Genomic DNA, 14095 nt, shown 5'->3' with positions numbered 1-14095 from the left:
ATGTAATAATCCACTTGAGTAATTGAGGCCTTGAATTGACCAGTGTTATAGGAATAGAGAAGAAGGCACATGTTAAACATTTAGGAATAAAATCAGTAGAACCATTTGATAAGCTCTGGGAAGGAAAGGAGAGGAGAAACCAAGGATGAAGGGTCTGACTTAGGTATGACTAGAAGGTGGGACCAACAAAGAACAACTTGGGGAGATGATCATAACTTTAGATTTACATATATATCATATATATCATAACATTAGATTTTACATATATCCATTTTGAAATATTTAGAAAACATCCAAGTTGAGATATTAAGTCTTAGTTATTTGGATATAAATACCTTAAGCTGAGGGTGTCAGGACTGGACATAGAGAGTTGTGAATCATCAGCTTTTATTATTAAAGCCTTAGTGTGGTTGAGGTGACCTAAAGAGCTTAGTGTTAAAAAAAAAAAAAAAAAAAGACTGGATGATATCTTGGGGAATACGGCTACTTAAGGGCAGGCAGAATAAGATTAAGGAGCCTGAAAATGATGATTGAAAGTAGAATGTTATGGATTCTTTCATATAAGAATAGAAACTAGTAACAGATGACACATCCTTGACAATATTGGCAGGGGTCATTTGAATGGAATAGTGGGCCCCCAGGAAATAGTGGAAATAGGATCTTCTTTTTTGGTGGGGTAGGGAAAGTACTTGGGATAGAACCTCGGGGTCCTCACCACTGAGCTACATTTCCAGCCCTTTTTCTTTATTTTTTAAAATGTTTTATTTTTTATTAGGGCTTTATGGTTATACATAATAGTTGGGTTTATCCTGACAAATTCATACATGCATGGAAATCAATTTCAGTTCATGATCCCTCCTGTTCCCTACCCCCTTTCCCTCTGGTCCTGCCCACCCATTTCCTCTACTCTACTAGACTTCCTTTTGCTCCTCTATTAATCTGTATTTGACTGGTTCTTTATGTCATCTTATCCTTCCTTCCCCTTTTCCTTTATTATATGCTAGCTTCCACATATGATAGAACCTTTTTCTTTTATTTTGAGACAGGGTCTTGCTAAGTTGTTGAGGATGGCCTCAAACTTGCAGTTCTCCTGCCTCAGTCTTCTGAATCTGGTATTAGAAGCTTGCCCCACCATGCCTGGCAAAATAGGGTTCTCTTAAGAGATTGGTTACATAAGGAAAAACTATCTGGGATAGAGTGGTTATAAGATCAAGAGATTAGCTTTTATGGTTAGCAAAAAACTGACTAAGAGATTGGAGAAAAGTTTCAAGCAATCAACAGGAATGAGGGTAATGCCCAAAGGAGATGGGATCAAGTGGACAAATCAGAATAGATATTGATCTTGAATGAGAATAGAAATGGCTACTGAGATTAGAGGGCAAAATGGATTAGGTGTTCTAAAGGTGTTAAGAGTTTAAGACCTAATTTTCCATTTAGTAGGAAATAATTTTATGATGGTGATAGGAACAGAGGTTAGATAGAAACATTGTTAAGGATCAGAAATACCAGAGAGAGAGTTAATTTAGAGGGGCTTGTAAAATAACAGGGAAATAAGGAAAGAATCATGTAATAAGTGGTCCCATAGTTCTGAATGGAACATTAACCCATTATGCCCTGTGTTCTATGGATCTTTATAGGACATCTATAAAATTGCTCAGTTTATTTTTATAGGTGTTGTATATATAGGATGATGGGATATAATATAATAAGTTAATGTCAAATTTGAACAAAATCAAAGCAGGATTAACCTTGTAGTGTACCTGGAATGGTAATGTGCAAGAATAATCATCAGAAATTAAATGTTTGAAGAAAGGGTATGATGGGCCAATTGTATCTTGCTATAAAAGACATCAAAGGAAAATTGAACTATTTATGAACTATTTATTGTTTCCAAACAGTGGTTAAAGTGAACAAACAATGGCCAGTAATCACAAATCGTCAGCATCTCGCCCTGTTTCACGAAGTGGAATTGGGTTGACAGGAAGGCCACCTTCTGGAATACGACCCCTATCAGGAAGTAGTCGAGTGACAACTGGAGTAAGTTTAAATAAAACAAATTTGTGGAATGCTTGTGCATACATCCTGGTAGAAGTTGGAAATTTTCTCTGTATAAGAGATTCTGCTTTGTGTTCTTTACTCATTAAGCATAGTTATATAAATATGTTTGGTTTTTTTGTTTTTTGGGTTTTTGCTTTTAGGTACCAGAGATTGAACCCAGGGATGCGTAACCACTGAGCCACATCCCCAGCTATTTCTATTTTTTATTTTGAGACAGAGTCTTGCTAAGTTGTTTAGGGCCTTGCTAAGTTGCTGAGGATGACTTTGAACTTGTGATCCTCCTGCCTTAGCCTCCTGAGCTACTGGGATTACAGGTGTGCACTGCTATGTCTGGCAATATGTTTGTTTTTTGTAAAACGTGAAAATGTAAATACGGGACAATTTTGGGAAGATACCACTGAAGGATGTTGCCCACTGTTGCTGATCCTCAAATTTATTTTAAAGTGACAATAATTTAAATGGTATAGTGTATTGCGGAGAGAAGCAAATGAAATGAAATAGACTAGAAATAGAATCAAGCATATGTAAGAATTAATGATTAAGATGGCGTTTCAAATTAATTGGAAAAGCATAGAGTATTCATTAGAACATTCCCAAAACAAACCATTTGTTTAAAAAGTTTTTGATCCCTGTCTTACATCTTTTATCAGAATTCCAAATAGTTTAGAAATTTGATATTTTAAAAATGGAATCATAGCTGTATAAGAGAAAAATATAGCCAAGTATTTTGTACAAACTTGATATAGGCTAGGGCTTTCTAATAAGGACTGAAATGCCAAGTACTGTAAAGAATAATAATTTCAGATTTATCAGTTTGAATTACAAAAACTGAAAACACCATGAAAATGATAAACTGGTAAAAGTATTTATAAAAACAGGGTTTAGAATCTTAAAATGAAATAGCAGACTTTACTAATTTATAAGTTATTTCTCCATTAAGGCTATCAATCTTATGTCCAATCAGAATTCCATGATATTGTGCTCGCTTCGGCAGCACATATACTAAAATTGGAACGATACAGAGAAGATTAGCATGGATGACACGCAAATTCGTGAAGCGTTCCATATTTTTAAACAACATGTATCCCATTTGTTTACAATAAAAAAAAAAAGAATTCCTTGATATTTCTTCTGAAGGTTGGGGGGAATGCTATTATAAAATTATTCCAAAATTCATCTAGAATAAAAAACCAAAATAATAAAAAGCATAATAGCCTAAAAAATTTTGTAAAGGATGAGTATGAGCAAAACTATGTTCTAATTGCTACAGCAATCTTAGAAACAGACTGCTAAATGTTAAGAGCATAATGTCATAAATCAGTGAATCAAGAAGGAAAACACTACATTAGAAAAAGTTGGAAAAGTTTATAAACATATTTCTTTTTTCGGGGGGATACTGGGGATTGAACTCAGGGGCACTTGGCCACTGAGCCATATTCCCAGCCCTATTTTGTATTTTATTTGGAGACAGGGCCTCACTGAGTTGCTTAGCAACTTGCTTTTGCTGAGGCTGACTTTCAACTTGGGACCCTCCTGCCTCAGCCTCCTGAGCTATAGGGATTATAGGCATGTGCCACCATGCCTGGCTTATAAACATAATTCTAAGCAGAAGAATATCCTGTATATACTATTACATATTTATAATTATTATAATAGGAACAATTTTGAAACCTATTGATCTTGAACAAGTGAGTCTTAAATTATATTTTTATCCCTATAATAAACTATTAGATAGCCATTAAAATTTATTTTCAAATGTATTTGAGAAAAGAATTTTTTTTTTTTTTGTATTAGGGATTGAACTGAGAGACACTTAACCACTAAGTCACATCCCTATCCCTTTTTATATTTTATTTAGTAAAAGGGTCTCACCAAGTTGCTGAGGCTGGCTTTGAACTTGTGATCCTCCTGCCTCAGGCTCCCAGGTCACTGGGATTTCAGGCATGTGCCATCAGGCCAGGAAAAATTCTTTTTCATATAGTATTAAGAAAAAAGAAATATAACCTCAACTTAACTTATAAACATACATTTATGTGCATAAAAAATGAAGTAGAAAGAAATGAATATACCACAATGACCATAGTATTTTCTCTGATATTCACACACATGACTGACTAACTCAGTGTGCTTAAAGCTGATGCACAAGTTACTGCAAACAACAGATAATACTTGGTCCTGTGTTTATTTTGTGGGGCAGGAATAGCTTTGTTAAAATCAGTATTCCTAATGTTTTCAGATTTTTCCAGAGTTTTAGGCAGTATTATCACACCAACTTAGAAATAATTTTTCTGAAGTCTTAGATATACTAAGCAAGGGTATCTTTTTCTTTGTTCTAGTAAGAATTAATGCTTGTTAATTAAATATTTACAAAACAAATCTAGCATTGCCACTTATTAATGTTTGCATTTTCAAAAATAATAATAATCATCTTAAAATATGCAAACATCAAAGTAATGGAGTTTCTTCCTGTTGAATGTATAAACACTGTCAATAGTGTTGTGTGTTATCTTCTAGATTTTTTTTTTTTCTGTGCTTTTACAAACACCCAAACACATATGCACATATAATTTGTATGGTTTTGGTCTGTTCCAAAATCATGATAATACTATGTGCATTGATAATCTGTCCATATTTTTTATTGGTGCATTATAGTTGCACATTATGGGATTTGTTGTAACACATTTGTACATGCACACAATATATACACTGATATGTATCTCCTTTTTGTTTCAATAACATTGTGAATATATTTCCATGTGAGTACAAATATATCCATTTCATTCTTCTTAATGTGTAGTTTGAATTTATACTTCTATATACTTTCATCTGGTGAATGAAAAAAAAGTAGTACCATTATTTGAATAACTCTCAAAATTATACTTGCATAAAGCAAAAGAGAAAATTATTTAGGTTTACCCAGCAAGAGATTTGTCATTCTCTTCTAGAATCTCTTGGGTTTACCCTGAATTCATTTTATTTGAATTTGTAGTTGATGTTATTTCTGAGTTCAGTGTTTTTTCTGGAATGTGTGCTATTATTGGCCCTTTACCCAAAATAATTCCCAGGCAATTTTCATAATCACTTGAAGAACTATGTTGTCTCATAGAATTAAAGGTTACCAACTAACAGAACTAAGAGCAATCGAAATGAATGGCAGTAGTCATATTCAACTCCTATCTAAAATTTCTACCTCATATTTTATCTACTACTATCAACTTTGCTCTTGGTTAGAGGGTTACAAAAAAGATGGTAAGAAAATAAACAGAAGGAGGAATATTTTGGAACAGTTTCAGATTGTCTTTTATACTTTCCTATGCCTGAATATACTTTATGAACTGATGAAAAGGAATCTTGTTCTTTCTTTGGGGTATGTAATGTTACACTGGATTTAGCTGACATGAAATAGAGATTACAAATGTTTGCTAAATGATATAAGCTCTTTAGTAGTTTACATGACCTTGCGATGGAATCATATCCATTTTTTTTTTCAAAAGAAGATTTCCTTCTTTTTTTTTATTTTAGAGATAATATATACCTACTATAATACCCCAAACACCACTTTATATAAAGGATAAAATAAAAGTCAATTGTTATCTTTATGTAGAAATAACCATTGTTCCTATTTTCATATGAATCTCCAGACTTTTTTGTTTTATAAAAATGGAATTACAAATTTTTTTAATTTTATAAACTTTTATAAACTGCTTTTTTATATGGTACAACTTATTTAACCATGTCCTGTGGTGGATATTTAGTTCCTTTCTAGTTTGAGTATATTATAAATAATATCTATAAACCGAATTTAAAATGTTAATGAAATATATTGTGTAATAGTTATAGAAATTTAAATATTAAAGAAATTCATTATTTAATAATGTCAAATAGTATTTAGTATTTAATATAGTCAAAAATGCAAGGAATATTTTGCAAATTGTGTAGAATTTTAATTTTTTAAAAACTTATCTTTACAATAGTAGAGAGACTTTTTTTTTTTTTTTCCATTTTAATGAAGTAAAATTTTGTCATTTAGTTGCCTCCTGGAACAGCAAGACCAGGTTCTCGTGGTGGTCCCATGGGGACTGGTGGTGTTCTGTCATCTCAAATCAAAGTTGCTGATCGTCCTGTAACACAGCAAGGTTTGAGTGGAATGAAAACTGGGATGAAAGGTATTTGTTTTATGAAGATAAGTCTATTTCGTACAAAAAGTATTACAGTACCATATAACCAAATCAGAATTAGAACATATAATTCTTATTCTTTGATTCATAAAATTGTTGTGAGATAACAGCAGAATGAATATGAAAACACATCATAAACTAGTAAGTTATAAACATATGAGTTAATTTGATATTCACTTTTCTGAATACGGAGCTTTGTTGTAATTTAAAGGAATTCAAAATAGTTTGAAAAAAAGCTTAGCATTGAAAACAATTTCTAGCATCATGTAGCAATATTCTGATATACTGTTTGATAATTTTCATATGAAAATGATGCTATTAAAATACTGGTCTTTATAAGCAGTGAGTCAAGAAATGTTCCTTTTTTCAAATAATTGCTACTTCATTTTAATCCTTAAATAAGGAAATAAGGCTAGCACATAGGTCTCTACTGAATCTCTCATTATGCCTCTATTTAGAAAGATAACAATCGTATATTGTGTTTGTGATCTATGTAAGCAAATCTTGGTAAACTTTTTTGTGAAAAGTTCTTTATTTTCTCTATTTCTGACAAGTGACTGGGGACGTAGCTCAGTGAAGAGCACTTGCCTAGCCTATGGGAAACCAGTTCAACTACCCAGTCAAAAAAAAAATTACTGTTCTTTCTTTGTGACAAATGATTTATCAGGAAGAAGATATTCTATTACAAAATTATTTTTAAGATACATAGTGCAGTTGACCCTTATTATTTAGTGCTTCACATCTGCAGATTTGGTCAGCCACGGATCAAAAATAGTTGAAAAATCCGCATTTCTACTCAACATATACAGGGTCTTTTCTTGTCATTATTCTCTAAACAATATAGTGCAGGAGCTATTTACATGGCATTTATGTTATATTAGGTATTATAAGTAATCCAGACATAATTTAAGCTATATGGGATGATATACACAGGTTATGTACAATAGCAAATACTAGGCCATTGTACATAGGGACTTGAGTATTCCTGGATTTTGGTATCTGTACAGGGGTCCAAGAATCAATCCCCTACAGTTACCTCAAGATGACTGTACTGTTTTATAATTTGTCATGCCTTTCAGGAAACAAATTTTCTTACTTATGAATGAATGAGCTCACTAATATTAAAAAACAACTGATTATTTATAAATGATTTTAATAATTGTAAATACTATGAAAAAATGAAGCAAAATTATATAGTTGTTTAACTAGTCTTTAAAATATATTTAAAGTAATGTTTAAATATTTAATATTATTGGAAAACATTAAGGATACAAACAACTGATGTGTCAGATATTTATACTGTATGAACTTCTTCAAAACAGACCAAGTATCATTTAAGATGGTCAGTTTCTACCAGTATACTGCAAAGCCTTACATGAGAGAGTTCAGATTGTTACCACTATGCACCACAATCTGCTGTGACTTTTGTTCTTAGTTGTTCTAGTGTCCCATTTCCGGTTATTATAAGACGTTTCCCCTTTCTACTAAGAATAGACCTTACAGGCAGTACTCTCTAGACTGACTTCTCACACTTTGCAAGACATTTCATCCCTTGTACGATTTGGGACATTTAACCTAGGAATACTTTTTTGGGATTATTTGTTATTGTTTTGTTTGCCATGCTGGGGATCAAAACCAGGGCCCTACAGGCAAACATTCTACCACTGAGCTATGCCCCAACCCCCTAGGAATACTTGCTTCATTCTACTGAAATGTAACATATGTTTTTAAACATCTCTAAGAGAATTTTGGAAAATTGTTGTCTCTTAGAAATATTTAGGAATATTTGCACTCTCCAGTATCTGATAGTCACATGTAATACTCAAATTAAATTAAAATTAAGTAAAATAAAAATTCATTTCCTTAGTAGCACCAGCCATATTTCAAGTGCTCAATAGTTACATGGAGCTGTTCTTAATTGGACAGTACTAATACATTTTGTTGGAGAAACTTCTTTTGGGCAACTCTGTTTTAGGCTCCCTTATTCCCAGTTTCCATTTAGTTAACCTGTCCCATGAGTCTACTATCTTAATAGTATCACCTCATCCCATCTTTGTGGTCTTAAAATATCATCTTCAAATATCATGATTCTAAGATACTGGTTCTCTTCCATTTTTGTGAATCTTCTTGTTTTTTTTGTTTTGTTTTGTTTTGTTTTTGCGGTGCTGGGGATTAAACCCAGGGCCTTGTGCTTGCAAGGCAAGGACTCTACCAACTGAGCTATGTCCCCAGCCCATTAGTGAATCTTCTTAATGTTTTGGGGCATTCATTAAGGCTCTCAGAACTGTGACATGTAATTCTGGTTATGCTTTGGATTTGCTATTTTGCTGGCATTTTGAAACTGAACACTAACATGTAAACATTTTTTTAGGTCCCCAGAGGCAAATTTTAGACAAATCTTATTATCTTGGACTTCTTAGGTATGTTAAATAAACATGTCTTTCAGTGAGTGATCATGAAGTTTTATCTGTGGTGCTTATCATAATAATTAGATGTCTGTTAATTTCTAAGAATTATTTTGTAGTCTATCAATTTCTTGTTAATTTGGCTATTCTGTAAAATAGATATGATAATACAGTTAGACTAAAATTTAAACTTTTGTGTATTTGTATATATGTGAGCTGTATATTTTGTCTCAGTATGTTTGTACTTCTATATCAGAATGCCTGAACCTGTGTAATTTAATTATTATGGAAATTTATTTCTCTTAGTTCTGGATGTTAGGAAGTCTAGGATCAGGTTGCTCATAGGTTCAGTGTTTGGTTCAGGCCTGTTTCAATAGATGGCCCAATCTAGTGTCCTTCCTCACATGATAAAAGAGCGAAACAGGGCCTACTAGTTCCCTCCAGCCCTTTCATAAGGTACTCCCTAATCCCATGTATGAGGGCACAGCCTTCCTGCCCTCATCACCTCTTAGGTTCTACCTCTGTATACTGTTGAATTGGGAACACATACATTCAAACCATATCATAAAGTTTACTGTTTTCATCTAATGATAAAAATAATGTTCTAACATGTATCATTGGAATGTCACCAGTTACACCTAATAAAAAAGGAAAAATGTATATACTTTTTTATGACACCCTAATCAGCATAGGGTTTTAGGTAAATATATGATTGGTCAGTTGCTAAAATATGACATAATTTTAATTAATCTGTAAGCTTTGTCATATATCTCTTAAATGTGTAGCTCTAAATTAAGAACTTGTCATTTTCCAATTCCAAATTTAGAATTTTTTGTCATTTTCTACCTACCATTTCTTTGCTTGGATTTTCTACTGTTCTATCTCGGTTTTCCTATTTTAATTTATTTTCTTTTTGGCTCCTCATCTGTATCCTCTTTTTTTAAATTTTGTTTTACTTTTTTGTTGTTGTTGTTAATTGTAGGTGGAGACAATACCTTTATTTTATTTTTATATGGTACTGAGGATTGAACTCAGGGCCTCATATGTGCTAGGCAAGCACACTACCACTGAACCACAAACCCAGCCCCCATCATCTGTATCTTCTTTCTCTCTTATTTCCATTTAATTTAATCCATCCTATCATGCCTTAAAAGCCTTGTTTTCTTTCTTAGTTCTTTTGTTTCTTAATTACCTCAATCATTTTGATTCTCAAAATAAAGAAAGGGATAGGTTTCTGCCATCTTTCCTTAAAACTAAGGTTAGTAACAAAAATAGTAAGTCCAGCGTATGTATAATAATGTCTCAGATATTCAGTGACATTTTAATCAAAAAAAAAAGAAATAAAACAATGCCTGCTTATTACATTGCTTCTTTTTAGGTTTAGTGCTTCTGCATCAAAGAATACTTCTGTTTGTATAATTGTTTCTCTAGAGCCTTAGTTCTCAACTGTGGTGATTCCATCAGTAAATATTTGGCAATTTTTATACACATTTCTGATTGTCAAAATTGGGGTTTTTACTGCTGGCATTGAGACCAGGGATGCTTATATACATACTGTAGTGCACAAGATAGCCCTCTACCACAAAGCTATCAGTCACTGACCTAAATTGTTAGTAATGCTACTATAGAAAAATTGTAGCAATTGTAAGGATGACAGAAATCTACATCTGTTTGACTAGGTTTTAGTTCTCTACCTTTTCGACCTTTCTTAATGATTAGAGAATCTATGTCAATTTCTCATCAGTTGAGTAGAATCGGATGAGATAGTCCTCATTCTTAGTCAAATAAACCACTGAAACTTCTTTTCTTAGCAAATTTCACACTAGTTATATTATTACATATTTATGAAAAGTTTGTTTTGTTGAACTAGAAAGTTTTTTCTAGATTAGAAGTATGACTGACTTGCCTCTTTCTTTTCTCTATAGAAGTAAAATAAGTGAACTTACAACTGAAATTAATAAACTTCAGAAAGAAATAGAAATGCATAATCAAGAGAATTCAGTGTATTTGTCGTATGAAAAGAGGTAACTTTGCAGTTAAAATATGAAACATTTTTATTATGTACTCTTACTACTGAATAAGTATTAATTTAATACTCATAAGTATTAATTTAATACTCATTATATATCCATAAAGAATATGAATTAGTAGTTATCCATAATGTTTACATGAATGTATTTATTTTATGCTTCCAGAGCAGAGACTTTAGCTGTTGAAATCAAAGAGTTTCAAGGACAACTAGCAGACTACAACATGGTATTTTCTCTTTTCTGAATTTGCTTTGAATATTTTCATTTTTTTAATAGCTTAAGAATACATGAATATATACTTATGTGAAAGATTCAATCTATAAAATGTGTAGAGAATAAAGTGCCCCTTTCTTTTCTCCTTCATTTTCCTCCCCAGAAATTATTTGACTTATCAGATTGATATGTATTCTTCCAATATGTTTTAAAACACATTTTTTTATGAATAGAATACACAAACACACATGCTTTTATCCCCATAATGATACTAAAATAATAATTTAAGAAGTACTAGAATTTATAAGCACCAGCAATGCCACTATTTTAAAAACACATTTTACTCTTTTATGGAATGTTGCCATTATGAAATTTTTAAAATTTTATTAGTTAGCACACCAATTACCTCCATCTGTATGTTTTATTGTGTGTGTGTATTTTTTGTCAAAATAGAGTGTGTAACAAACACAGTTCCACCAAGTATTCTTCCCAGCGTGAACTTTAAGTAAAAACAGTTGGTTAAGTAAAAACTACGATAACTGCTTCAGTCCTTTGGGTGTTGTGGGTTCCATGAAAATTTTCATTGTCAGAATTTTCTTTCTTCTGATTCCTTGGGACATTAGACAGCAGTGGTTTCTGGATTTAATGAAAGTGATACACTTTTATCTGACTACTCCTATTAAGAATGATTACATAAATTATGGGGCTGGGGTTGTGGCTCAGTGGTAGAGTGCTTGCCTAGCATGTGTGAGGTACTGGGTTTGATTCTCAGCACCACATGTAAATAAATGAATAAAATAAAGGTCTATCAACATCTAAAAAAATTTTTAAAAGAATGATTGCATAAATTCTGATATACCTACTTTATATTTTACATTTTGCTTAGCAATAAAATTTTGCTGATTATAGTATATTTTAATTCTTAAATTTTCAGAACCACACAATCCATAACAAACATTTTGTAACATCTAATATTCAGTGAGATTTTCTTTAGTAAATGTTCTATTCTAAATATGAGAGAAATATCCTTACAAGATAGGAAATGACAGTAGATGAAAGTAATTATTAGTTATGCTGATATGTATTTGATAAATTACTTAATAAGGTGGACATAGTGGTGAACACCTGTAATCCCAGCAACTCATGAGACTAAGGCAAGAGGATTCCAAGTTCTATGCCAGCCTCATCCATTTAGCAGGATACCCTTTCTCAAAATAAAAAAACCTGGGGATGTAACTTAGAGATAAAGCTCCTGTGGGTTCAATCTCCAGTCTCACCAAAAAAAAAAAAAAAAAAAGAGAGAGAAAGAAAAAAAAGATTTGAATAATGTGTAAAATATACTGTTTATAGGTTTAATGAACTAACACATAATAAATAGAAAACACTTAACTAGGAATCTGCCCTACAGTTAGAATTTAATAAATACTAAATCTTACTAGCACTTATGTATATAACAAATGAGAAGATGTGATATATACTAATATATCCTACATTAATAAAGCTTAGTCTTTTATCATCAATTACACTTACACTGTTTACTTTCAGTGTTTAGTTTGATTTCCTGTTCAAATTCTAGTTCCACTACTTCCTAAATTTCTTTATCTGTAAAATGTAGATAATAATATTTACTTCATAGAGTAATCTTAAAAACTAAATAAGTTAGTACATGTAACAGTATTTGGCACAGGTAAATACTTTGTGTTAGCTATTAATATCATTATCCAACTTTTTGAAGTAGATTTACTACTGTGTTTTCTATAGATTCCCTTGTTGATTTTTAAAAAATTTTTAGATAAAGAAAGATGTTTTACATTTTCACTAGTGTAAACTGGAAAACCCATTAACTTTCTTCTTTCCTAGGAAAAAAATAAGAGTGACAAATCTGACAAACTTTAGTCCTTTCTAGACCCTTATAAACTAAGCTATCTTTTCAGAGCACCCAAAGCTGTTCAAGGTATGATCTGCAGGAAGAGTATTTCACTTTTGCTCATTTTTCCACACTAAAACTGTAGTTTACTTTTTGACCAAGTGCATTGTATATATTTATTTAGTTAACTCAATATTTTATCTTAGAAGGTAAGATACTTAGAAGTATTTGTACTTAAATTACTACTCATTATGTGAGCTTGAATTATATAAAAAGTTAAGACTAACAGAATGTGGGTTTTTTGTTTTGTATTTTTGTTTTTAGTTGGTAGATAAACTTAATACCAATACTGAAATGGAAGAAGTAATGAATGATTACAACATGGTAAGAGAATTTATAAATATAAGCATTAGATTTATAAAAATAATATCTCCAAAATAAAGCATTTATATCTAGAAATAGTTTGGTAAAATCTTTTGGGCCTTAGGGATGGGTATTACTTTGATTCTAAATATCACTGTTATAGTTGAGCCCCCTTAGTTGCTCTTTTTAATTTCCTTCTATTGAGTGGTTCCTTCAAGTAGATGCTTCCCAGTCTGTCCACCAGGCTCTCAGCATTAGAGTGCCTTCTATATATATACATTAGTTAAAAATTCTTCTGTTTTATTTTTTGTATAAGTGGAACTGAGTACTCAGTAGAGGTAAATGGCACCTTTTCATAGTTTTAAGGGAGAAAAATGAGTAGATATGATGTCAGATATATGACCTTTGGTAAATGAAAATTGGTTTTCAATGTATTCAGATTAACTGTTAGAAAGCAATGAAATGTTAACAGCTATCTTACTTTGATTATAAATATTTGAACAAAAATAACATAAAGCTCATAACTTGTATAGCTTATAATTTATTTACATAACCAGAAACTATTTGGTGAAAATGTAAAATTTATAAAATGACTCTTCTAAATTTGAGGTTCTACAACCATGATATTTTAGTAGATTATTTTTATGCTTAGAATACAGTAGACCTCACACATTAAGAACTGTGCTAGAAATAAAAACTAAGAACTTCTTTTTGTGCTTTGTCAGTTATTTGGGATATGTCCAAATTCTAGTCTAGATACCCACAGGTAGTCAACTAGGAATACTCATGTAAATACTGAGTGATGTAAGACTAAAACTCATGCTGGTTCTAAATTCTTCACATTATTAATCATATGTTTATTGAAAACCCAGCAAATTCTAGAGATGCTGTTGTATAAATTGAAGTTACATTGAATTATTTGACAGATCACTAAAGAAAAAATGAATATTTTCGGCATGAGATTATGATACTTATGAAAAC

At 31.6% G+C, this 14095-nt stretch overlaps 1 protein-coding gene and 1 pseudogene across 2 annotated transcripts in view; both read left to right on the top strand.

The window, feature by feature from the left end:
• Ift74 (intraflagellar transport 74) overlaps positions 1–14095 on the top strand; it is a 67081-nt gene that overhangs the window by 2240 nt on the left and 50746 nt on the right. Inside the window, exons 2-7 of one of the 2 annotated variants that reach the window (XM_047525769.1) lie at positions 1899–2037; positions 6089–6224; positions 8608–8656; positions 10567–10665; positions 10837–10897; positions 13076–13135. In XM_047525769.1, the coding sequence (XP_047381725.1) occupies positions 1918–2037; positions 6089–6224; positions 8608–8656; positions 10567–10665; positions 10837–10897; positions 13076–13135 (525 nt within the window). In that variant the 5' untranslated portion in view covers positions 1899–1917. The remainder of the gene's footprint in view (positions 1–1898; positions 2038–6088; positions 6225–8607; positions 8657–10566; positions 10666–10836; positions 10898–13075; positions 13136–14095) is intronic. The other variant, XM_047525770.1, reaches the window with a different exon arrangement.
• LOC124965085 (uncharacterized) lies at positions 3037–3130 on the top strand (annotated as a pseudogene).

Source organism: Sciurus carolinensis, chromosome 14 (genome assembly GCF_902686445.1).
Source record: "Sciurus carolinensis chromosome 14, mSciCar1.2, whole genome shotgun sequence".
In the NCBI taxonomy this organism is placed as follows: domain Eukaryota; kingdom Metazoa; phylum Chordata; class Mammalia; order Rodentia; family Sciuridae; genus Sciurus; species Sciurus carolinensis.
This window is presented reverse-complemented; position numbering and strand designations above follow the sequence as displayed.